Raw genomic sequence first — 23,759 nt, forward strand, 5'->3', positions numbered from 1 at the left:
TGATGAAAATTCCAACAGCAATGATGATGGTGATGATCTCATCAATGATGAAAATTCCAACAGCAATGAAGATGGTGATGATGACATCAACAGTGACGGTTCCAATAGCAGTGAAGATGGTGACTCCAATGACAATGGATATGATTACTCCAATAACAATGAAAATTATGCTGATTATGGGGGGTGGGGATTTTAGATTGTAACAGTTGGGATCTGCAGAGATTTTTGGGTTTCTCTTTTGTGGCACCCAGCTCAGACTACCAGATTTGATGATTGTTCTGTGCCAATAAATGTATCTATTGAACCTGAGAGTTTAGTGTCAAAGATTTCTTTAATAGCCTGGCAATCCAAATGGGGCACTTGGTTACTTTCCTATTTTCTTCTAAGCACCAGATACCCAAATTTGCAGCAGTGGGTATTTTCACCCGGGAGCTCTGAAGTAAGGAAAGACTTAGTAGTGAGTGGGAAATCTCGAAAGGAGGTTCAAGTCCTGCCTTCTACAAGTTTGAGTTTTGTGGGTTTTGGGAAAGATGAGCAATGTACCTGGCATAAAGAAAGGAATGCTTTTAGCTGAGGTGTGCAGGACTGGGAGAAGATAGTTGGCACTACTAAATGAGCTCTAAAGCTCACAGTGATATTATACCAGGAGGAATGGCCATCAATTGCTTGGTGTGTTGGGGCAAAAATCTGTAGAAGTGTGGCTCACACAGGGGGATTCAAAGAGACTGTTTTGATTCGCCTTCGACATAGACTACAGGACTGATACACAGGGCAGATGGACTATTGATGTGGAATAACTGAGCCTGAGAAAAGCAGCATCTCAGGATTGGGGATGGTACATGATATCCTGAGGTAAATTCTAGCCCAGACCCTGCTCTTCCCTGTGTGCCCACTAAAAAAGATTTTCCACTGTCTGTTCCTGTTGCTTTGCTTTCCATGCTCACTTCTACTTCACCTGCAACTGCCCCAAACCAATCTGAACAAATTATGTGAGTACTATAATTAATGGGCAGCCAACAGTTGTTTTAATTTATATCCATTGATCCTGATTATAGGAGATTTAGTGTTGGGGACTACTAACATGCCAAGGCTGAGGGAAGATGCAGAGCAATGTGCTCAATCAAATTTGTGCTCCACATGATGAAAACTGGCATGATTGGAAAGCTGTGGAAGAACAGCTAAAAGTGGCCAGGGACTGTATAAAAGATGAAAAGAGAAAAGGGATTTTTTGTAATATATTAGACACTTGCATAGAAGCTGCCTGTTAGGATAGGAAAAACCATAGCAGAGAGAAACAAGATGTAAGAGAGAAACAGAAGGTTGGAAAGAAGCTGTATTATTGTCCTTGAAAATTGAGAAACTGCATAAACAGGAAGAAAAGCTACAGAAAAAAAAGGGAAAAAAATGAAAGTCAGAAGAAAAGATTCAAGTTTATGTGAACTCCCTGTCCCCCGACATTGTATAGATTAAAAACTGTTATCCCCTGAAGAATGAGACTGGAAACATTTGGGGTAGCCCTGACCATAGTGAACCTAGAGAAGATGATTGTTTCCTTCAAATCCCCCTGAATATGAAACCAGACTCATTATAGAAACAGAAGAAACCAGTGGACCTTGGGATAGAGTGGGAAATTGTACTCCAAACCAGCCTCATTTGATTTGATTTAGATGACTGATTTGTGAGAGCACTATGGCTGTAAGCCAGGCCAGACTGAAATCTGGCAAGTGAAATCCTGTTAATGCAGACATAATAATGGTCCAGACATTCTGATGCTATTGGACCTCATTAAAAATTAATGCAATTTTTAGCAGACATGGGAGCACGAGATTCAATTTTAACACAACAGAATGCTGTGTTAAACCTGGTCAGTAAAGAGTTAAAGTTACCGGAGTAAACAGAGCAAGTGCCAAATGCCAAACCACCCAGGTTAATTCATGGCCCCTGGGCAAGAAGCTGGTGTTGGCATGAAGTGTATGTCAGCCACTTCTTTGCAGTTAGAGATCATAATGAAAACTTTTGGGTTTTGACGTTCTAAAAGGCCAAACCTGGTGTCTGCTGTTCAGCAGGGTAAATGCCAACCCCTGAAATCAGGAGGCTGCAGTGTGTGCTCTGTGCAGCACCTGCACTCCCTGATTCGACAATCACTAATGTTCCACAATACCCAACTTCTGCTGCAGCACAAAATGGGATTTCTGCAGCCACACAGACATGGATGGCAGCACTGGATATGAAAGATGGGCCCTTTGTAGCCCCCTTATTAGAGAAGAAAACAGAAATTGGCATTTCCTTGAGAAGGGACAATATACCTTTAACAAACTGGGGTGTAAACATTCACTGAATGTTTATGGTAATTCCCCTGGCAAGAAACCAGATTAAGGGAAAGAAACCCCAGAATGTGAGGGAAGACTGTGAGTAGAGAAAAGCTAGAGGTTGTAGCAAAGCTGGAGACTGGTGGAAAGCTGGTATCTGGGGAGAGATCTGTGCTGGGGGAGAAGCCAGGGATCGGGGGAAGCCAGAGAAGCCTGAGGAGGGAAAGAATCCTGGATCTGACCATGGTGACAGGGAGGCAGATGATGGCAATGATGATGATGACAACACTGATGATGACTGTGGTGATCATGACTGTTGAAAATCTTCTGTTATTTGAAAGTATCTGCGTGCTTGTTTGATGTCAGGAACTGGACCTGTTAGGTGCAATTTGAACTTAATCCTAACCATATTGGGTGTGTTGTGTAGGTGAAACACAGAGTAATGAAACCCAGGGCTGACAATCTGAACATTAATGCTGGAATAGACAAAGCTGTAGCTTAAATGTTACTTAAAAATGAATACTGGAGTGGACAGCCCATAAATCACGGTGTATGAACTGTAACAACCATACTGTAACATGGACCAGAGAACTGAGTGAAACCCCCACCAAACCTGACCTCAGAGGGTGTGAAAATGACTGTGGCAATCACTTGGTAACAAAACAGCAAGGCAATGAAGAGTGAGAAGACCCCATAGCCTAAGAATACTCTTGATCTGGACAGTCACATGAGAGATGGGGAGTTTATACTATGAGGGTAAAATTGACCAGAGATTTCTTTGTTTGGGGTCCTCCTTTTGAGGTTACAGCTCAAGCTACCAGATTTCATGATTGATTTCTGCCAGTAAATCTATCTGATGGAGATGAGAAAGCCTGGAGTCAAAAATTTCTTTAACACCAATGATGATATGATAATATGATGATGATGGTTACAGTGATGGTGCTGGTGACAGTGATTACACTTGTTGACTGATGCCACAAGGTATATGAGGAGCAGGTGAAGTGAGGAGAGCCCACACTGTGTGGGTGCAGGGGCCTCTTCCTCTGCCTCACTCTACAGGGCTGGTCCTGGGCACCAGCAGTGTTTTGGGCAGGACCTTCTCTTTCCTAATAAACCCCACACTGGCCACTGGCTGTGACAAGCTGTCCTTGGTCAGTGCCTGGCACGGCCAGGTCATTGTGGTTGCCCCAGCTCTGTCCCTGCACAGGGGCCTTCTGGTGCTGCTCCTGCTCAGGGTGGGCTCAGCAAGGCCCTCTGCACAGCAACGTGCTTCTGTTCCCTGAGAGAGACCCCCACAGACAGCCCCAGGAATGCACCCACCCAGGATCCACAGGGCATCTCTGGACCAGAGGAAACCTCCCCATAGAGTTTGTGGCTACAGCTCCCTGAGGCTCCCCAAGTATCCTCCAAAAGCTTGACCAGGATCTGTGAGGACAGGGACCCCACCCCCCCCACAGGCACTGAAGTTCTCTCAGAAGTTGTGGGGGCCCACCAGGAGACAGATGCAGCAGGAGCCAGACATTGTTCATCACAGACTGAGTTTACTGGGAGGTGGGGGGCACAGAGACCCCTATGGTGAGCACAGAGCTGAGGGTGCTGAGGTGCGATCAGGAGGCTGGGTGATTATCCAGCAGCTGATGGAGGCCTCCATGGCTGGCTGTCCAGCTGTCCAGCTGTTTTCTGGCTGTCTGGTGAGGGTTGGCTGCACAGACTGGGTCCTTGGTCCAGGTTCATGTGGGGGCTAGGTGAATTCTGGGAAAGACAGGAATCCACGCTCAGGCCCTCACCCTGTAGCATGATTGGGCACATCTGTCCACCCCACAGTGGGACCCTGGGGGTGAGGGTTCCAGAGACCCCAGACAGCTCTCCCAGGGAGCTGTGGGGGGTTGGTGGTCATTTCTGCAGCATGCAGAGATGTAGGGGACACGGCACAGGTGGGATGCTGCACTCCCAGCCATGGTCACAGTGGTCTCTTTGCTCATGGCCGCATATCCTCCTGCAGCACTGTTCCACCGGCTCCCACATCCACCCGTGCCCACCCGTGCCCACCCACACTCACCTGGGGAGACCAGCCGGGCCCAGAGGCAGCAGAGCCCCAGGAGCAGGAGCAGCGACAGCAGCCGCATGGCATGGATGGGCAGCGTGGGGGCTGCCCCTCCGGGCACAGGCAGGGGTTTAAATCCTCCTGGGGCAGAAGGTTGGTGCCCATGACCTGGCCCGTGCCCCAGCACCTGACACGCTCCATCCGAGCGTGAACCCTCCCGGTCCCGTCCCTCCCGCCGGCAGCTGCTGCTGGACAAGCCTCGGGGGAGGCAGGAAGGTGCTGCTGCTGGGTGCTGGGCTCCGTGCAGCCGCAAGAGAGCCGCTCTGTGCCGCCAGACAAGAGCAGCCAGCGCAGCTTCCAGGAGACAGGTACGGGGCAGGCAGCAGCAAAGGGCCGGGGGACCCCGCTTGGGGCTGGCCTGGTGAAACAGCGGAGGAGGCTCCCCGGGTCGGGCGCTGTGGAGCAGCCCGTGGTGCCCTGGCAGTTCTCCGGGCATTGTTCTGCCTCTGGGAACAATCGCTGGTTCCCGAGGGACGTCCTGTGACCGGACACGGTCCACAGCTCCACGCTGCCACCGGCCCCTCAGCCCTGCATCTCTTGGCCGGCCTCTGCCCAGCTGGCCCAACACCTGGAGACCAGGAGAGGTTCAGGGCCACGGAGTCCTGCTGCTGGGGACGGGGTGGGAGCTGTGAGTGGGCGCCGGGACTGCAGGGCTGGAGAAACGCGTCCCGTGTCCTTGCCGGAGGCAGAGTGGGTGCTCAGATTCCCGTCACACGGAGCTCAAGCTCCCCTGCCCCTTCCCTGGGATTGCCACTGGACACTGCAAAGCGTGGCAAGGACCGCACCGGAGCTGCCGGGGCTTTCCCTGACAGTCCCTTCCGGGAGTGCCTGTCCCTGGGAGAGGCAGGAGGGGTCACGCACGTGTGTGTGCACACGTGGGAGAGGGTGTGGACACTTGTGTGTGCAGCCCGCACCCGCTGCGCTCTGCCCTCGGCACCGCTCCTGCCGTGCGCCCTGGCCTGGCCGGGAGCATCACCCCGGCGGCACAGCGCCGCCTCGCTCTCTGTCCTGCTGGGTGCCGCATTCCTGGGAGGTGCCGCATTCCTGGGTGTTCCCTGGTACCCCAGTCACTGCTTTCCCATAGAAGAGGTCTGGCTGGTGGCTCTGCCCTGACGGCTACACCCATTGCTCACCCTGCGGGTCCCTGCTGTAGGTCAGAACAAGGGGGTACGACTCAGGTCCTCCCCCGCGAGTGGTTCGCTGTCATGTGAAACCTCAACATCTACCTGGGAGTATCCCCCCCACCATCTCTGGACCGTCCCTGCATCCAGCGCGGTGTTGTCCCACCCTGGCCATGGTGTTGCTGCCATCAGTCCGGCCAGTGACCACCCAGCCGCTGCGATTCCCCGGGGAGACAGCAGGATAAATTCAGCCGCGGTGGATTTTGGCGCTGTGGCTGTGGCTTTCCCACTGCCCACCCTGCCCCTGCACCCCCCACCGCCTCCGGCACGTCCCTCCAGATTTGCTCCCACCCCTGCTCAGGACAGGCCACGTCACCGTGTCCCGTGCCGGGGACACCGCCAGGACCTCATCCTGGGGCTGGCGACGAGAGGCAGGAAAAGCTGCGGTGGGGCACGGGCGGGGGGCGCGGGTAACACCGCCCTCCAAACCCTACCCCGATTAGACTTTCCTGGCCCCTTCCCACGGAGCTTTCCTCGCCCTCCGCTTCCCCCTTGGGACAGTAATTACGGCAGTAATTAGGAAGACAATTATTCTTGCTGAATGGGAACATCTTAATCTGTTTCTCCCTCCTTTGGCAGGTTTCACCCCACGCCCGCCCACGAGTCCCGGCGGGTTCCTCCCAGCCCAGCGCCCGGGGCCCCTCGCCTGGAAGCTGAGCCGGCTGCGAGCCGTGTCCCAGCCCCAGGGGCCACCCAGGCACGGTGCAGCCGCTGGACCCCCATCTCCATCAGCTGGAGGGCATCTCCATGGCTGCTGGAGGGCACAGGACACGGCTCCGCACCGGCGTTCCGCGGGAGGGGGGTGAGTGAAAGGCCCCAGACCGAGAGAGGGTGGTGAAGGAGGTGGCAAAGGGTCAGAGGATGGGAATGGATGGGAGCATCACGTCCAGCAGGACCTGCCTTCCACAGCCACAGTGGTAGGCAGCGAGGTGGTACCCCCAGGCTCAGCCCTGTGTGGGCCCATCCTGCCCGGGATGCTCTCTGTCAGGCGTGGGAGAAAGCAGTGAAGGGATACAGCTCTGGCACAGCCTTTCCCCACCACTTGCACCATAGGGAGCGTAGAGAGAGCGCTGCTGCAGCGTGCTTGTGCCTCAGCCCTTCTCTGGCTGATGGCTGTGCCAGAGCTGGTGGCTTTCCATGCCCTGTCTTGGCACTGTCATGATCCCCAGCAATGGAGAGGCCAGTGTCAACCTTCCCATTTCTGTCTCCAACAGAGGCTTGTCCCCAGGAGACTGCGGCAGTCACTGGTGCTGTCCCCAGCCCAGCCTGGGCATGCTGCTGCCACCCAGCTGGGCTCCCCAAGGGCTGTGCCGGGACAGCTGTCCTGTCCTACCGGTCCCCCCAGCTCGAGGGCTGTGGCCAGGATGCCACCAGGGAGACCAGGCCCTGCCTGGGTGTGGCTTGTTACCTGCATGGCAGGAATTAGCTGGGTTTAGGCACCAGTCCTGCTCCCTCCGCCCCGCCTGCGCACCTTAAATCCCAGCCCACCACACCCAGGGCCAGACCCAGCCATCCAGGGCACCATGGAGCTGCCATCTGGCTGTCTTCTCCTCCTTGCTGCCCTGCTCCCTCTTGCCAAGCGGTCCAGCCCAGCCCCACACACAACTGGACGAGAGGAGCTGGGGATGGGTGAGTGTGGCCGGGTCATGGCCTGGGAATAGGGATGCTCTGGGTGCCTCTGTTGCCCAGTGTTTCCCACTGGCCCATATGCTGCCAGGTGCCTACAAGTGTGGGACTGTGGGAGCCTGGGGTCTGACCCCGGGGCACTGGGGGGCTGCTGTGGCCCCTGCTCTGTGCCTCTCACCAGCATCCCGGCCAATGTGTCCTGCAGCAAAGCCTGGGTATTGCTACCACATCCCAGAGGTTGAGGACCTGCTGGACAAGGACTGTGGCTCCTGCCACAGGGGTGCCTCCTGTTCGCACTGCACCAGCGATGCCGACTGCCGCGGAGTCACCAAGTGCTGTCCCAGCAAGTGTGGCTACACATGCCAGGAGCCAGTGCTGGGTGAGGACTCAGTGCCGTGGTGGTGGGGCTCTGGAGTGGCAGCGTGGCTTTCGCAGGGGTGGGTGACAGGAGGGGTGTTGGCTGACATGAGGTAGCAAACTGGGAAGGGAGGTCCCTGGGGTGCTTCTGAGCTCTTGATGGGTCTTGCAGACCCTGGGGGTCACCACACTGTGCTGTGGGGAAGCTGCTGGTGTGTGGGTCTGGAGGCAGGTGGGTGCAGAGCTGTGTGCTGGCACAAAGGTATGGCAGTAAAAAGGAACCAGAACTGTGCAGTGCTGTCTGAGGACCTGAGAGTGCTGAGCGTGGTGGTGTCCCCCCACCATCCTGGCTCAGCCTGTCCCCTTTGGATCATGCAGACTTCTGCTACCTGCCCTCAGTCTGTGGGAACTGCAAGGCGCTCTTCCGCCGCTTCTTCTTCAATGCCTCCAGCCAGCAGTGTGAGGAGTTCATCTACGGCGGCTGCGGCGGCAACAGGAACAACTTTGAGACCATGGGCGAGTGTTTCCAGGCCTGTTCCCACATCAGTAACTAGCAATGTGCCATGGGCCACAGATGGAAGCTGCTCCTGGCCCCTCTCCTGATGCCCCAGCTCTCAGTGCCAGGTGCCTGGTAGTGCTGGCCTGGGAAGTGGTGGCATCTGCACTGCCCTGCCTGGGGGAAGCTGCTGCTCATGGCCATACCCCTGACCCTACAGGGAGACCGTGAGGCTGGTGGCAATGAGGGCTGTGGGCCAGGGTGGCCATGCTGGGGGCTGTGGCTTGCCTGGGATGCTGACTGGCCTAAGGACAGGGACATGTGCCCATGGATGCCCCCTCCTATGAGTGGTGCCTGACCGGAGGAGCCTGTCCCTCCCCTTGGACTGTGACAATACAAGGACAGGTCCCTGGATGAGCACGTCTGGGTCTGGTCCTTCCTGCCTGTGCTGGCAGGAGCAGACAGTGCCCATCCCACTGGGCACTCCTCCCTCATGGGGACTGGGCTATGGGTGCCTCCAGCAGCATGGCATGGCAGGGCTCAGCCAGCCACCACCCTGCAGCTCCCATTGCCACCGGTGGGCTCCCAGCCCAACCCTGCCTTCGAGCTGCCAACATGACCTGACCAGGAGCTGAAGCCACTGAATGGAGGAGGAGCAGCTCCTGCCTCGATGGATGCCCGGGGTGGTGCCTGTCCCAGTCTGCACTGCTTCACTGGCCCTGTGGCACCAACTCTGGCTGAACCTCCTGGCCCTGGAGGCCTCAGGTGATTTCCAGGCCACTCCAGGACCACGTGGGGCAGTCAAGCACACGCTTTATTGCTGGAAGTGGTGGGGAGGGGACAGGCCAGGTGGGGCTCGTGACTGTCCCATGTCCCCTAATGAAGGCATTTTCCTGCTGCAGAGGAGCTGCTCTCCCATCACGCAGCATCTGAAAAGGAGGATGTGCTTTTAGGGAACAAAGAGACTGCAGGAGTGAGGGACCAGTGGCCATGACTGCAGCCGTGCTGGCCAGCTCCATGAGAGCTCCATCCCACTCTGCATCACTTCAGATCCCCTCACCCTGCAAATGCATCTGCTGGGAGGAAAGTAATGGGGCAGCAGTGGGAACTGGCCTCACAGCGATGCTGGGAGCACGCCGAGGGCTGTCCCCTTCATACAGGTCAGCTGGCACCCTGCATGACCTGGTGTTAGCCCTGGTGCTGGCCCCCTTATGGTGCCCATAGGCCTCCTTACCACCAGGCACCTGCGTGCAGACGTGACCACAGCCGTTGCTGCAGCACTTGTGGCCCCAGGGACACTCCTCATCGAGGCTGCACAGGTCCAGGCAGCCCCCACTGCCCCCAGGCATGGGGCAGGCTCCCCCTCTGCCTGCAGGGCAGAGCACCCTGCCATGGACCACCTGGCTGAGACACCCCACGTCTCCTGGGGCAACACTGGGTGTCCCGTGCCTCACCTCCAGGAGTGTCCACGCAGACACGGCCGCAGGAGGTGCGGGTGCACCTCTGTTCCCAGGGACACTGCGAGTCGGCCTCACACTCCTCTGAGCACCGCTCAGCACTGGGCCGGGGCACAGTCACAGTGTCATGCTCTGTGGGCAGGGGAGGATGGTCACCTGGTGACTAAACTGAGGCTGTGTGTGCTCACCACTTGCACAGAAAGAGGGGGAGGCACAGAAAGAAGGATGGGGCAGATTGTATCCGTGGAGGGTGTGTGAACCCCAGAGGTACAGCTGCCTTGGCAGACCCAGCTCAGGGCTCCAGTGTGGTCATGGTGAGGGGTCCCCATTGGGGATGAAGGGCCAGGATGCCCCGGGGTGGGTACCAAGGGGACCTGGGCTCTGTCCCTGCTGGGCTGGGCGGGTGTGAGGGGCTGACCTCGCAGAGAGGCTGGCATGCAGACGTGGCCACAGCCATTACTGCAGCACTTTTGGCCCCAGGGACACTCCTCGTCGAAGTTGCACAGGTCCAAGCACGTGCCGCCCTCCCTGGGGATGGGGCACACTCCCACTCTGCCTGCAAGGTAATCACCCAGCTGCGGGACATCTGGTCTGGGGCACCTCACCATGGAGCACTCCAGGGCAGCCATACATGGCTCCCGGAGCGCCTGGCTGGTTCTCACCTCCAGGGATGTCCATGCAGATGTGGCCACAGCTGATGCTGGTGCACCGCTGTCCCCGGGGACACTGTGAATCAGTCTGGCACTCCTCCACACACTGACCATCAGCTTTGTCCCCGCTGGCTGCAGGGGCACCAAATTGCTGTCACCTGGCTGCCCCTGGGGGCTGGGGCCAGCTCCCCCCAAACAGTCTGTATCCTCTACCTCTGGGTACGGCCACGCACTCCCAGCCACAGCCGGTGTCACAGCACTTCTCCTGTCGCCGGCAGACGCTGTCATCCAGGCACTGGCTCCCTCGCCGGCGCCGCGTGTCCCAGCACGGCTCTGCCCGGGGGCACTCTCCGGGGTGCTCTGCCACAGGAGGGGAGACGGGGGAGGGCGGAGGTCCCAGCCCTGCTCTCACATCCCTTCCCTGTGCTGGTGGCCGTGCTGCTCACCTCGGGCAGGGCGGGTGCAGTGCATGGCGCAGCCAGAGAAGCAGCACTTCTCCTGCCGGGAGCAGTCCCTGTCGTGGCTGCAGGAATCCATCTCCGTGCACGGTTCCGATGAGTGGTGTGGCCTCACCTTTGGGCACTCACCGGGTTTGTCTGCGAAGGGCATGAAGAGACAGCAGGAGGAGGGACTACCCTGTATTGCAGGCACCTCCTTTCCTGCAGCCTCGGGGTGCCCGGGGGTCTGAGTGCCTGCCCTGTGGCAGCGCCGTCACACATCCTGCGCCAGGAGCTTTGACAGCATTCCCGGTAGGATCACTGTTCTAGCGACCATCTCCTCACCTGGTTCGGGGGCTGAGCACACGTAGCCACATCTGCTGCTGCCGCAGCACTTCTCAGCCCCCGGGCACTGCCAGTCCTCGGTGCAGGTGATGCCACACGGGGCCAGCGGAGCCTCCTCGGCCAGCGGGCAGATGCCTGGTTTCTCTGGGGGCAGAAGGCAGCGGGGCTGGGAGTGCAAGCAGCAACAGCGGGTCTTCCCCACCCAGTCTCAAAGTCCCAGGAGCTGGGGGACACCCCTGCCCGTTTCTGGCACCTCGGGATGGGGGCAGGCAGACATAATCGCAGCCACGGAGGCAGCATTTCTCCTTGCGGGGACAGTCGCCATCGTGCCGGCACCAGGCTCTGCAGTCGTAACTGGGGAACAGCCCGGCACGGGCTGGGCAGAATCCGTCCTTCCCTGCAGGCACGGTGTGGGGTGGCTGCGGTGCCGCTGCTTGGAGACAGCCGTGGGGACCGGGGCACGCGGGGCTGTCGAACCTTTGGGGTGGCTCCCAGCCCTCTCACCTTGGCTCTTTGCCCCACAGTGCCTGGTGCACAGCTGGTGGCAGCACACATGGAATGGGGGACAGTCCTGGTCCTTGAGGCATCCCCACTTGTGCTGCAGTGGCCTTTGAGTGACTGGGGCAGGGCTGGTGTCCTCTGCACCGTGGAGGAGGATGAGAGCATGAGGGTGGTCACACTGTCCCCTTCCCTCCCCGCTCCAGTGCCCACCTGGGGGCTGTGCACCACCGGGATGTTGGGCTGAAGAGGCCCAACACTGTGTCCCCACCCCAGACCCGGCAGAGCCCACCCTGGCAAGCATGGGGTGACGGATCCCGTTTGTGCCACAGCTCTGTGCCAGGGTGGCTGCTACCTCAGGCATCATTCCCGGTGTCTGAGCCATGTCCCCGCCCTCAGTGCCCATCGTGTCCCACCCTGCCTCACCGGCCGGGGCTCCCGGCAGGCACTGCTGGCCACAGCTGCTGTTGCAGCATTTCTGCGCGTCGGGGCAGTCGCCGTCATCTCGGCACCGCTCCCGGAATGGTCCTGGCTGCACCGTGGGGCCCTCGCTGGGCTTGGGCTGGTCTGGCAGGGCAGAAGGGGTGTGACGATTCAGCATCCCCCACTGGCCGCTCTACCTGCCCCGGGGGTCCCTGGTTCCTGCCGTGACCCGCACATTCCTGGTGCCTGCGGCCACCTCCCGGCGTTGGGTTTCCCCGGCAGCTGTCAGGAGCTGCCGGTGCAGGGAAAGCTGCGTGTGCTGCGCCAGGGGCCAGGGCGTCAGGGAGACAACTGTGGCACACAGGGTCCCTGGGGTGAGCCAGGGCTCCCAGCCGTCCCCCCGAGTCCTTACCCTGCGCCGGCTCCAAGCAGGCAGAGCCGCAGCCCAGCGGGCAGCACTTCTGCGTTCCCAGGCAGTCCTTGTCCTCCAGGCAGGGGAAGGAGCAGGCGGCAATGAGCCTCTCCGGGGCTGCTGCCGGGCAGGCACCGGGCTTCTCTGCAGCGCCGAGGGGCCGAGAGGTGAGGCTGCACTGCAGTGTCCTAGGGCAGCAGCAAGAAACCTCCCCCTGCCAGGCCTCTCTGCCTCGCCCTGGCTGCACCCCTTCCTGTGTTCCATCCCATCCACGTATCCCAGCGGCGGCCAGGAGGCTGCTAGCAGGAAGCTGCTCCATAGCAATGGGGATTGCACAGGGAATGGGACAGGGAGAAGGGTGCCAGCTGCCCCGGGACAGAGGCGGTAGCGCGGTGCTGTACCTTCTGCCGGGGGGATGCAGCGGAGCCGGCACTCCCAGTGGCAGCACTTGAGCCCAGCGGGGCAGCTGGAGTCATTGGCACAGAGTGGGGAATCCAGGCGCAAGCAGCGCATGAAGTCCCGTGGACACCTCCCCGGTTTCTGCAGGTCCCCTGCGTTGGGATGGCAATGTCAGGACAGTGCCAGAGCCCCTTATCCTCCATCTCTGGGGAAGCAGGATGTGGGTCTCTCTACAGGGGCCAAGGAATCAGAGCAGGGACTGGAGCCCAGGGGCTGGAGACTTCTCTGCATCATGGCTGGGGCTGCTGGACACATCAAGACCTGCATGGCACAGCACAGTGTGACACAGCACGGCATGGCATGTCACGGTGTGGTGTGGCACGGTCCCGTGTGTGCCCTCACAAGTGCCACGAGGAGTGTCATTGGCCCTGTCAGGGTGAAGCCAGCACCAGGACCTATTCCTGAGCATCCTGCTGCTGCAGGCATCCTCACTGCAAGCAGCACACTCCTCACTGCAGCTGTCTCCTCCTGTTCCTTCTCCTCCTCCTCTTGGCACCCTGTGCTCCTCTTGGCCATGCTGGAAACCTGGGACAGCCCTGCCTCTGGTACAGGCGAGCTCCAGCTGGTGCCTGTGCCTGGCTCCTGCTGCCAGCTGGGGCTGCGGGGGGAGCCGCCTCTGCCAGCCGCCCGTCCGGGCCGGGTGTTTGGGCTGCAAACAGACGCCGCCGGAGTTTCACTGCAAACAGCAGCTGCTTGGTTCAAACAAAGAGGCACCGGCTGTGGTCCCGGTGTGGGCAGAGCCACGCCGCAGCTGGGCACCACCGCCCCAGGCATTGTCCCACGGCGGGGGCTGGCAGCAGGGTGTGTGCCCAGGACACAGCACAGACCCTGCTGCTCGTGGTACCGCTGGGAGCTGCTGTGCCTGTGGGGTGCAGGGGGTGCCCCCCGGGCTGAGGGCATGCACAGGTGTCCCTGCACCCCGGGGTGGGGACAGGGTCCCCCAGGCAGCAGGGCTGCGGTGCAGGTGCTGCAGCTAGCTGGGACTCGGTCCCTGTCAGCAAATGCTGGACAGGGACAGAGGGGACACGGCAGGGACACGGGGGCCGGGATGCAGGGAGCTGCTCCCAGGCTGCCTGTGCCTGGCAGCTGCCGGGGTTGACTCCTGTTACTCACCGCCCTTCTCTGGTGTTATGCTCGGCTCTGCCCTGAGGATGAGAAGGCCCAGGAGGAGGAAAACTCCTGGGCTCATGGTGCTGCCAGGGGTGTTGTGAATGTCTGGAGCTGAGCTAGGGCTTGGTTTAAAGTCTGTGGCAAGGGTGCCTGAAGTGCCAGGGCAGCTGAAGTTGAGCTGCCTGCTGTGGCAGCTGGTTGTGCTATGGGCAGGAGGGGCAGGAGGAGGGGCAGTTCCCAGAACCCGCCGGCGTCCCGCCAGCCATCCTGCTTATCTCTGGCCAAGCTCTGCTTTGGGGTCAGAATGACCTGTGGGGCTGGGAAGGCCAGATGGGGTCAGGCACTGACCCCCATGTTGCACCACCCCGTCCTTGCTGGAGCTGGCTGCCAGTCCCTCTCTGGGTTTCCTTCCAGCCACACTCACCCCTTTACTCCTTGGAGTGGGGGCTGTGGATAGACCCCATAGCTCCTGGCATGGCAGTGGGAGCAGCACAAGGGGTTCTAACAATGCTACTGCCATGGTGCTGCTCCTCAGCCAAGTGTAGCTTCCATGCATGGGACTGCTTGGGGTCCAGCATCATAAGTAAGCAGGTCCTGCTGTGGCCCCTGGCACATGAGTGATTCTCCCAGTCCCCTTCCTTGTCCGGGTGCTCCATCTGTCCTGACTTGTGACTGCTTTTCCCACAAGGTTTTCACACTCTGGGATGCAAATGAGCCCTTCCTTGGCACAAGGAATCTGAGGGAACTGGTTTTCCAGTCCATGACTGCTGAGGGGACATCATGCAGCCCCCAGGCCAGCAGGATGGTTACCATGGAATGATGATGGCTGGAAGTCACCTGCATGGAACTGGGACCCTCTCCCTGCCCTGGGGCAGCACCTGCCTGCAGGGATGGCTGCCTGCACCTCCCTGCTTGCACGAAGCCAGCACCTCCGGGAACCAGAGCACAGAACAGGGATACTGATCCAGAGCAGAGGTGGCTGTGGGATGGTTTATTCTGTCTCAGTGCTGTGGATGCAGGGTTTTGCCTCATGCAGGAATCTTGGCCATGGCGTAATTCAGGCAGCGTGCAGCCCTTAGTGGCATGGCTGGGGATGCCAGGAACCCTGACCAGAAGCATCAGAGTCAGTGCTGGTGCCATCCTGCCAGTTCAGAGGGTCCAGCACACGGAGAGGTGTGGGGTGCATCTCTGCTCAGGCCACAATAGCAGTGGGGTGGGGGATGACTCAAATGGCAGCTCCTGGTGCAGCCCTTCCTGGCCATGGCTATGCTGTACCTGGAAGAGGCATGTGAGGTGGTCAATGAGGATGCCTCAGGGTTCCTTCTCTGAGGGACTGGGGGCCCTGTGGTGCTCCCACCCCCCTCTGTCCCCTCCAGGCTGGACCCAGGAGGCAGCAGGCTGGAGGGGACATACCCCACAGTGGGAGGACGCAGACCCGGCTGCAGCCCTGCAGGCAGCACTTCTGGCCAAGGGGACACTCCTTGTCCTGCAAGCACAGGAGGAGGCACTTGGCTGCCCCATCACCCTCTGCTGCAGGGGGACAAAGACCTGGCCACGCTGGCACATGTGGAGAGAGAAAGGGGTGAGGGGCTCAGGGCACCCTTCTGGGGTGGGGAAGCTGCCCTGCCTGCAGGGGTGAGCTCCTCACTGAGCTCCTGCCCCACTGGACAGCAGCTCAGTCAGTCCCCAGAGGTGACAGGTAGGGAGGGGGCACAGGGGTCTTGGCTCCACAAGGGTGCTGATGGTTTACCCTTGATGGGTGGTTTGCAGATGTGGCCACAGCCGGTGGTGCAGCACTTGTTGTCCCCAGTGCAGTCACTGTCGGTGTCACACAGCTCCAGGCAGGGCCCCAAGGAGCCTCGCAGCACCATGGGGCACAGGCCAGGCTTCACTGTGTCACGGTGGTTCCCTGGTGACAGTGAGGGGTGCAGCTGTGCTGGGATTCTGTCCCCAGTCCTGCTCCTGGCATAGCCTCGATCTCCATCCTGTCCCTGTTCTGTGCCTCCGTCTTCCTTCCCAGAGCACCATGATGACCTCACAGCCTCACACCCATACCAGTCTCACCCAGTGGGACCAGTCACAGCCCAATATGGGATGCCAGCTGGTAGCTGGACTGGTGAAAGACACCCCTTGCTCTGGTTGCAGCAGCACAGTCAGAGGGGGTGCAGGAGGGAGGGTCAGGAGAGGGTTCAGCCTTTCATGCACTCAAAGCCATCTCCCACCCATCACGGAGAAGCTGGGCATGGGGATCCCTTCCCACAGCACCCTGAGGGCCAGCTCTTGGCAAGGGGCTCCTGAGAGCTGGGGCTGTGGCCAGAGCAGGCGTGTGGCACTGGGAACCACAGCCTGCAGCACACACTCCCTGGGGCCTGGATGGATGCCACCAGCTGCACACTTGGCCGGGCACAGCCGCTGTGGCTTGTCCAGCAGTACGGCCGGGCACACGCTGGGCTCTGCCAGCGGGGAGCTGGGCTAGCGCCAGTGTGGGCTGGATGTGGGGATTAGAGAGGTCTAGCAGGGCTGTACCTGTGTCTGGAGGGGTGCAGGCCAACCCACAGCCAGAGAAGCAGCACTTGTGCTCCCCAGGGCAGTCCCGGTCATCGGTGCAGTGGTTGGGGCAGGGAGCAGCTCTCTGGGCACGCTTCCGAGGGCAGAACCCAGGTTTGGCTGGAGGGAAGACTAAGGGTTTGGCATGCAGCCAGCCTGGCCCCACTGTCCACAACTCCCCTACAGTGTGGTAGGGGCTGCAGACCCCTGGGGCTGCCCCAGGGCATCCTCAGCCTGGCATGGGGATCTCCAGGACACCTCACCTGGCTCAGCAAGCGTGCAGCGGGTGCAGCAGCCGCGGGTGCAGCACTTCTCCCCCGAGTGGCATGTGGTGTCGTTGTGACATCTTATCCCACAGCTTGGCCCAATGGCACTGCCAGCACGGGGGCAGTAGCCCGGGCTCTCTGCAGAGGGAGATGCTCCATGCAGCCATATCCCAGGGAGCAGGGCTTGCTGCAGGGGCACTAATGCAGGCACCAGCCCACATCCCACCCACTGCCTGATCCTCGTGCTGGCATCCCTTGGGGTGAGCAGCAGTACCTGTCACAGGCAGGAGGCAGGTCCAGACCTTCCCGATCTGGCAGCACTTCTCAGCACCAGGGCAGCCATGGTCGGAGAGGCAGAACAGTCTGGGGCGCCAAGGGGCTCCGCTCGCCCCCGCCGGACACTCACCCTCTTTGGGGGGGGCAGGCAGGGCAGTGGGGCTCCAGTGTCCCTGCAGGGCTCGGTGTGGGGATGCAGTGAAGGTGAGGGCAGTGCCCTGGTCCCTGGGACTGTGCTGCTGTGCCAGGGTGAGCAGTGCCAGCAGCACCAGAAGAAGGGTGCGGTGGCCCAGCATTGCGCTGCGATCAATGTGCTTCTGGGCTGTGGGCTGGGATTTAAACCCTGCTGGAGCGGGGGCTGGCCAAGCCAAGCTGCTCCTTCTCCTGGCATCACAGTTTCAGGACTGTGGGAGTGCTGAGCATGAACAATTCAGCTTGGGGGAGACTCCCGGGGCAGTGCTGGGCTTGTGGCCCATGGCTGACACATCCACAGCTCCTTTCCAGGTCACTGGTGACCTGTGAGCAGCTGGGCCAAGGGCTGAGCAGCACTCCCAGAGCCACACCACTGTGAGCATGGATGGGACACAGGAGCAGTGTGCTATCCCACCTTCAGTGCCCACTGGATCCCTCCTGGCACACATGGAGCAGAGAGAACTGCTGTGGAGCCGTGGTGCTGGCACAGCCTGCACCTGCACTGCAGAGAGACAGACAACCAGCACCAAGCACTGGGCAGTGCTGGGCAAGGTGGGGGGCTCACTCAGTCCCAGGGATGGCTCTGCTCTGTCCCCTGCTAAGGGCAGGGGCTCTGAGGGTGCCAGCCCCTCTCAGGCAGGAGGGACATGCTCTGATCCCAAGGGCTGGGAGCAGGAGCAGGCAGGTACAGGAGGGCCCCTGGAGACCTGTGGAGAGCAGGAAGTGCCAGGGGAAAGCAGGACAGGAGCAGGAACCCAGCTTTGAGCAGGTGGGGAGGGATGTGGCAGGGACATGGGACTGGGGCATGTCAGTTGCACTGCTGAAAGCCCCTTCAGGCTTCTCCTGTGGGCAAGGTGCCATGGGCAGGCTGGGAGGGCAGAGGTAAGGAGGAGTTTGGGTGATGCTCGTGTACGGGCACGCACTGCAGGGGACTGTTTGTCCCCTGGCCATTGCGGAGCAGGGAGCAGGGAGCAGGGAGCACCTCTGCTCTGATGGGACATGGACACAGCTGCACCTCAACAGCTCTGCTCTGAACACGTGCTCTGAACGCCTCCCAAGGTGGAGAAGCCAGAGTACAGGGACAGCTGGGGCCATGGACCCATGAGACAGCCCCAAGCAGGGCACAGGCTGGGGACACTTGGAGACATGACAGTCAGTGGATGCTGCTGCTTGTGTGAAGCCCTTCCAGGCATCCCTGGCACGGGATGGAAAGGCAGCCATGGCTCGTGATGGAGAAGTGGCCACAGCATGGAACAGAGAGGTGGCCATGGTGTGGGATGGAGAGGCAGCCACAGTGTGACAGGGAGAAGCTGCTTTATTGGTGCAGAATGCAGGGGGCTCACCCCGAGCAGAGAACCCCAGGGACAAAACTGAGGCTGAAGGCTCCAAGATGGGGGGTGATGGTGCAGGGCCAGGGCATCAGGATGGGCATTGGGCAGCAGCTTCTCCATGGCTGGGCTGGCAGGAGGTGGATGCACCTGCAAAGGAGCGGAGGCTGTGAGCAGGATGGGTGCACAGGTGCCATGATGCAGTGCTGTGGGATCCCTGGGGCTGGAATGCACCCAACTGACCTCAGTGGATGGGTGTCACACAGGAGACCTTGCCGCAGCCATTCCTGCAACACTTCTGGATCCCGGAGCAGTTGGCGTCAGTCTTGCACTGGTTGGTGCAGACGCCCAGCATGGGGATGCCCGGGTTGACGGGTGGGCAGGTGCCAGGCTTCTCTGAAAGGCAAAGGAACATGGCTAAGACCTGCTGGCCCCAGCATGCTGGGCAGGGCCCACCCTGCAGCTCCCAAAGGAGCATGGCCCTGGCCCCTATCTGCCATGGATGAGGGACCATCATGGAACCCAGCATTTCCCCCATCCCATAGCTCTGCTTGGTGGCACTCCCTGCCAGCTGGACCTGATGGGAACACATCAGGGAGGCCACATGGCATAGTGGTCCCCAACAATTCCTATACCCAGTGTACATGTACATGTACTCAAGGACATGTGGCTGGCACAGGATGCACAGCTGCAACACGCAGACATGATGAAGGCCATGGCCCTTCTGTCCTCTTCAATGCCATGGATGACCCTGGCTGTTCATGGCATGGGGGCACAGCCTAAGCCTCAGCCAGGATCACATGCCCCCCAAACAGCCTTTGCCCGGCAGTGTGGGGCCCCTGCCCCGCTGTCCCACTGCCTGCCACTGGCATTGAGCTCTGGCTCTGCACCATGCTGCCCTCCACTGTGGTACACACAAGCCAGCACTGTCCCACAGGCAGCCATGGAGGCACTGGAGCCTCCAGGTCACACCCATCTGTCTGCAGCTGTGGATTCCAACTCCTGCACCCATCTCCTTGAGTTGCTGTCCAGAAGGAGTTTGAGTGTGCTCAACACAGAACAGTGCCCATCTCCCGGGCTGGCAGCTGCCCACAGGGCTGAGCAGGCAACAGTGGGGAGCGGCGCAGACCTCACCCTCCACCCAAGCCCCAGCATCATTTGGGGGTGTCCACTTAGCCCCTGCATCACTGAGAGGAGGAAGGTGTGAGCATGGCCCATGCTGAGCACACCCCGAGCCTGCTGGGCTGCTTCCATGCAGCCCCCAATCCCCGTGCTGCAGCTGAACACACATCGGGCGCCCAGGCCTGCGGCCACCGCTGCACCCCGGAGCACCAGCACTGCCGGCTGGGACGGGCTGCTGGCTCTTGGCAGTGGCACCGACTCTGGGCAGCACGGCCAGGAGCAGGAGGGAGTGTTACCGTCAGGCTTCTGGCAGGCCTTGCCGCAGGCTGCCGGGCAGCACTTGAGGGTGCTCTCGCAGTCGCCATCGGACTGGCACCCGACTGTGCAGTTCACCGCATCCGTCGCCGGGCTCGGGCACACGCCGGCTTTCGCTGCAAGGCAAAGGTGGGGCCGTGGGCAGGCGCGGGGCGGCCGGCGCCGGGCAGGGCGAGGGCTGCGACCCTTTCCGAGATGCTGCCCCGGCCCCAGGGCTGGGTCCAGGGATGCTGCCGAGCACAACCGCACCGGGCACAGGCTGCTGCTCGCCCCGGCCCCCACGCCGGCTGCCCTGGGGCTGGGAGGGAGGGATGCTGGCCGCTCGCCGGGCGTGCCGTGACGAGCAGTGCTGGGCCATGCGCTCATACTCACTGGTGTCATTCTGGGCGGATGCTGCCGGCAGCTCTGCCCAGAGAGCCAGGAACCCCGCCAAGATGAGGACGCTGCGGGCCGTGGGCATGGTGCAGGAACCGGCTGCGCTCTGGCCGCCCGGCCGGCCTTTAAGCTCCTCTCCAGGTGGGGCCGGCGGGCTCGGCCTTCCGGGTGGCTCCCAAGGGCCGGGCAGGGCCAGGCTCCCCCTTCGCGCTTGCACAACCCGAGTATCAGGTATCTGCTGCTGCTGGCTGCCGACCAGGGAGGGGGAGCCTCGAGAAGACTGGGCGGCCATGCTGAGAACTCGCCCGGCAGGAACAGCAGCCAGCCACCCCCGGCCACGGCCCCGCACGCCGGACCCCCAGGGCCGCGCTCGGAGCCCACCGGGGTGGCCATCGGCCGCGGGGATGAAGCGGGCACCAGGGCACCGGGGATGGGGCATGACCCGTCCCTGCTCAGGCTCACGCTGTGCTGCCCTGGCCACAGACATGAGCTCGAATGGAGCCCCTGGCCTGGGTCGCTGATGCCACGAGGAACCAGCAATGCAGACAGGGCTGTGGCTCTGCTGCTGCTCACCCAGCTCCTGCTCCTGTTCTCCAGCTCTTGCTCCTGAAGGGTCCTCCAGGCTGCCTGTGCCTTGGGCAGGCACCTGCCCCAGGGCTGCCCTGCACCTCCCCGCAGCCACGGGAGCTCCTGCCCGGCTGCAGCCCTGTCCCACGGACCCTGCCATCCTCACAGCCTCCCACAGCACCGGGGATGAGGATGGACCATCCGACAGCACCATTTGTGCAAGTGGCTATCAGGGAGTGGGTCATTGGCATGCACTCCCAGTGCTCAGGGCATGCTGTGTGACCCCAGTCCCTTCAGCCTGTCCAGGAAACCCTTCCCATGGCATGTCTGGCGGGTCAGGTCACTTCACTGCCCCTGGCAATGTCAAGCTTGGGATGGTTTGAATGGGCCCAGCTTGTCCACCTGGCATGGCTGCCCTGCTCACATCAGCATTTCCCACTCTGCCAGTGCCCATCTCCTCCACAGCCTCCTGCAGGAGGATGAAACCTGCCCTGTTCCTGGTGATGTGCCCTTGCTGCTGGCAGAGGCAGCCCCAGCCCCGGGCATCTTGCAAAGTTGCCCAAGGGCCAAGGGTGCATGGGGCTAGGACATGATCCCTGCCTGAGTCACGAGCTGGCGTCTGCTCTGCCGGGGTCCGTCTCCAGGTAATTTAACCCCACAGTCAACAATGTGGCAGGATGGCGTGGCAGTAAATCAGTAACTGTTTGCCTTTGCCTGTGGTCCCCTCCCTGCCGGGTGTTTATGCAGGAACAGGAGCCGGTGCTCAGCCGCCTGCCCCACTGCCGCACCTCGTGTCACCACTGTCGGCAGTGGGAGTGACACATGGGCAGAGGCCTGGGGTGGCAGGGAGGTCATCAAGGCACCAGTTTTCCCTGCACCCTCCAGGATGGGGGCCCGCTGAGGAACTGCTGGGACCTGGCCACGCTCAGGCTGGCAGGGATGCGCTCACAGTGGGCTCAGGGCCAATATTGGGATGCCAGGAATGAAAACAATCATCTTGCAGCCCAGCGGCTCCTGCAGTAGGGCCAGAGAGTAGTGCTGTGTCAGCGAGGGTGGGATAGGGGTGGTAACATCTGGGAGGTGAGCACACTGCCCACCAGGACAGAGAGGAGGGACCTGCACCATCCCTACCTGTGCTGCACAGGGACAGAGCCCACCTGGACCCAGCAGCAGCTTCTCTAGAGCAGCAGCACTGCTGCCAGTCCCACACTGCCCACCCAGGGTCACAGGTGTGTCCCACTGTGACTTGGCTGTGGCCCTGTGCTGGTGCTGTCTTTGAGCATCATTGTCCTGGTCTGACCCTGTGACAACTCTGCCCCAGAATGGGGTGACCCCAGCATGGGGTGACCTGGCAGTGAGCAGCCAGCACTGGGAGGCTGCGAGGGTGGATGCCAGCAGCCAGAACGCACAAGATCAGCTGGATGACTGCAGATGGGAGCCCAGAAATGGAAGGCTCATGGGAGGAGACAAGGGGAAAACCACAGGGGAAGCTGAGAGCTGTCAGGAACAGTGTGGGCACCAGTGGTTTTGCCCACAGTTGTGCCTCAGCTCCAAGGTGCCCAGCTGGCTGCTGAGGGGACAATCCAGCTGAAGCTGCCCCCAGCCAGCTGGAGCACCTGGAGAGGGACTGAGCAAGCTGGCAGCAGTGCCAGCAGCTCCAGCCCACGCAGTTGGCATCACCTTCTGGGAGACAGGAATGCTTTGGCACCAGTCCCATTCGGGATATTGGTGTCCCCACCCTGGCTCTGCCAGGTGCTTCTTCAGCAGAGGCTGAGGATGGCTGTGGGGAGTACAGGGGTCTGCCAGCTGTCCCCATGGCCAGGGAGTGTCCTGGCTGAGCATATGGGAACAGCAGCCCCAAACCAGACCCCAAAGGCTCGTCTCTGCTCCATCCCTTGGGAGCTGTTCCCACCACCACTGAGCCTGGTCACAGTGGCTGCACCCAAGCCTTGCGGGTGACCGTGGCTCCTCCATGGCAGCAGGGAAGGCGCTGGAGTCACGTCTCCTGACTGCTGAGGGAATGTGGTCAATGATTAAAAGGGGCACACTGAGGTGCCCTCAAGCAGTGATCCAGACTCCCGCTGCTGGCACAGAGCAGGGATAGCAAGTACAGGGATACAGAAGGACACCTCATCCTCTGGAGACTCTGCGCCCCTCAGTCAGCAGCACAGGGAGCCCACACCGTGGGCATGGACTGGTTCATGGCCCCTCAGGTCCAGCTGTGCACCTGCTGAGGGCTCCTGCCACACTGCCACAATCCTGCCACCGCCGAGCCCCCCGCTGCCCACACTGCCCCTGCAGCACAGACCTGTGGCACAGAGCTTCAGTGGTGCATGGAAGCTCCAGAGCTTGGGATGTGCCTGGCTCTGTGCTGTGGGATTGCTCCTACCTGCTCATTCCATGTGGGAGCCCAGCCCAAATCAGCCCCACAGTGCTCTAAGGGCTAGCAGAAGGCATCCACCCCAAGCCCCCCAGCACTCACCATTGTCCCTAGCAGTCGCAGGGGCTGCCTGCAGCTGGGCACACAGGGCCAGGATGCCCAGGAACAAAATGATGGTGGTCTTCATGTTGGTGAATGCCACAGCTATGGATGGAGAGCACGGGTTGGCGGGGTTTATATCTGTGTGGGGCTGGGGAGGGGCCATGCACACAATCTTCGTGTGCCAAAACACTCACTGCTGCTGCATGTCACAGTTGTGCCCGAGGCAGTGACGGCCTGAGAAATGATTTACCTGGCCTTCTCCAGCCCTGGCTGCAACAGGGGGAAGGACCCTCAGCACCCTCATGGGGAAAGGGAAATGAGGCCATGGGCTGGGGTCACCCTACAGCCATGGGGAGCCCAGAACTATCTAGCTGTGACAAGTGATTAGATGAATTTGTGGGATAGGAACCCAGAGGGGGTTGCTC

General features: G+C 60.7%; 2 protein-coding genes across 6 annotated transcripts; both read right to left on the bottom strand.

Annotated features, from left to right (window-relative positions):
* Positions 1-8,869: 8,869 nt before the first annotated feature.
* On the bottom strand, positions 8,870-14,051 carry LOC107213450 (keratin-associated protein 16-1-like). 4 transcript variants are annotated; one of them, XM_015647909.3, is made up of 13 exons: positions 13,868-14,051; positions 12,697-12,846; positions 12,296-12,439; positions 11,887-12,027; positions 11,467-11,601; positions 11,216-11,359; positions 10,963-11,106; positions 10,627-10,776; positions 10,394-10,540; positions 10,193-10,312; positions 9,949-10,086; positions 9,528-9,662; positions 8,870-9,002 (listed from the first exon to the last, which is right to left on the bottom strand). In XM_015647909.3, exons 1-13 carry the CDS (start codon positions 13,941-13,943, stop codon positions 8,992-8,994), a joined length of 1,635 nt encoding a protein of 544 aa, XP_015503395.1. In that variant the 5' UTR covers positions 13,944-14,051; the 3' UTR covers positions 8,870-8,991. The 4 variants fall into 4 exon arrangements, with proteins under 4 accessions (XP_015503395.1, XP_033375050.1, XP_033375051.1 ...); XM_033519159.1 differs by lacking the exon at positions 9,528-9,662; XM_033519160.1 differs by lacking the exon at positions 9,949-10,086 and having other exon boundaries at positions 13,868-14,050.
* Positions 14,052-14,840: 789 nt separating this feature from the next.
* Positions 14,841-23,496, bottom strand: LOC107213451 (collagen alpha-1(I) chain-like). Of its 2 annotated transcripts, XR_004499997.1 has the most exons (6): positions 23,335-23,496; positions 18,717-18,869; positions 16,952-18,623; positions 16,675-16,815; positions 15,615-16,531; positions 14,841-15,139 (listed from the first exon to the last, which is right to left on the bottom strand). XR_004499997.1 is itself a non-coding variant. In XM_015647911.2 (4 exons), exons 1-3 carry the CDS (start codon positions 21,064-21,066, stop codon positions 18,718-18,720), a joined length of 1,071 nt encoding a protein of 356 aa, XP_015503397.1. In that variant the 5' UTR covers positions 21,067-23,328; the 3' UTR covers positions 18,443-18,623; position 18,717. The 2 variants fall into 2 exon arrangements, 1 of the variants encoding a protein (XP_015503397.1); XM_015647911.2 differs by lacking the exons at positions 14,841-15,139; positions 15,615-16,531; positions 16,675-16,815; positions 23,335-23,496 and adding exons at positions 19,892-20,026; positions 20,283-23,328 and having other exon boundaries at positions 18,443-18,623.
* Between the last annotated feature and the right edge of the window lie 263 nt (positions 23,497-23,759).

Source organism: Parus major, chromosome 20, assembly GCF_001522545.3.
Source record: "Parus major isolate Abel chromosome 20, Parus_major1.1, whole genome shotgun sequence".
NCBI lineage: Eukaryota > Metazoa > Chordata > Aves > Passeriformes > Paridae > Parus > Parus major.

Coding starts and splice junctions, on each gene's coding strand:
- LOC107213450 (XM_015647909.3), bottom strand. CDS start 13,943: ATGAGCCCAGGAGTTTTCCTCCTCCTGGGCCTTCTCATCCTCAGGGCA. Junction 11,602..11,886: donor CCTGCCGGGAGCCCCGGCCG/GTGAGGCAGGGT, acceptor TCCACGGTGCAG/AGGACACCAGCCCTGCCCCA. Junction 10,313..10,393: donor GTGCGTGGCCGTACCCAGAG/GTAGAGGATACA, acceptor GTGCCCCTGCAG/CCAGCGGGGACAAAGCTGAT.
- LOC107213451 (XM_015647911.2), bottom strand. CDS start 21,066: ATGGTGCTGTCGGATGGTCCATCCTCATCCCCGGTGCTGTGGGAGGCT. Junction 20,027..20,282: donor ATCCGCCCAGAATGACACCA/GTGAGTATGAGC, acceptor TTTGCCTTGCAG/CGAAAGCCGGCGTGTGCCCG. Junction 18,870..19,891: donor GGCCTGCCAGAAGCCTGACG/GTAACACTCCCT, acceptor TTTGCCTTTCAG/AGAAGCCTGGCACCTGCCCA.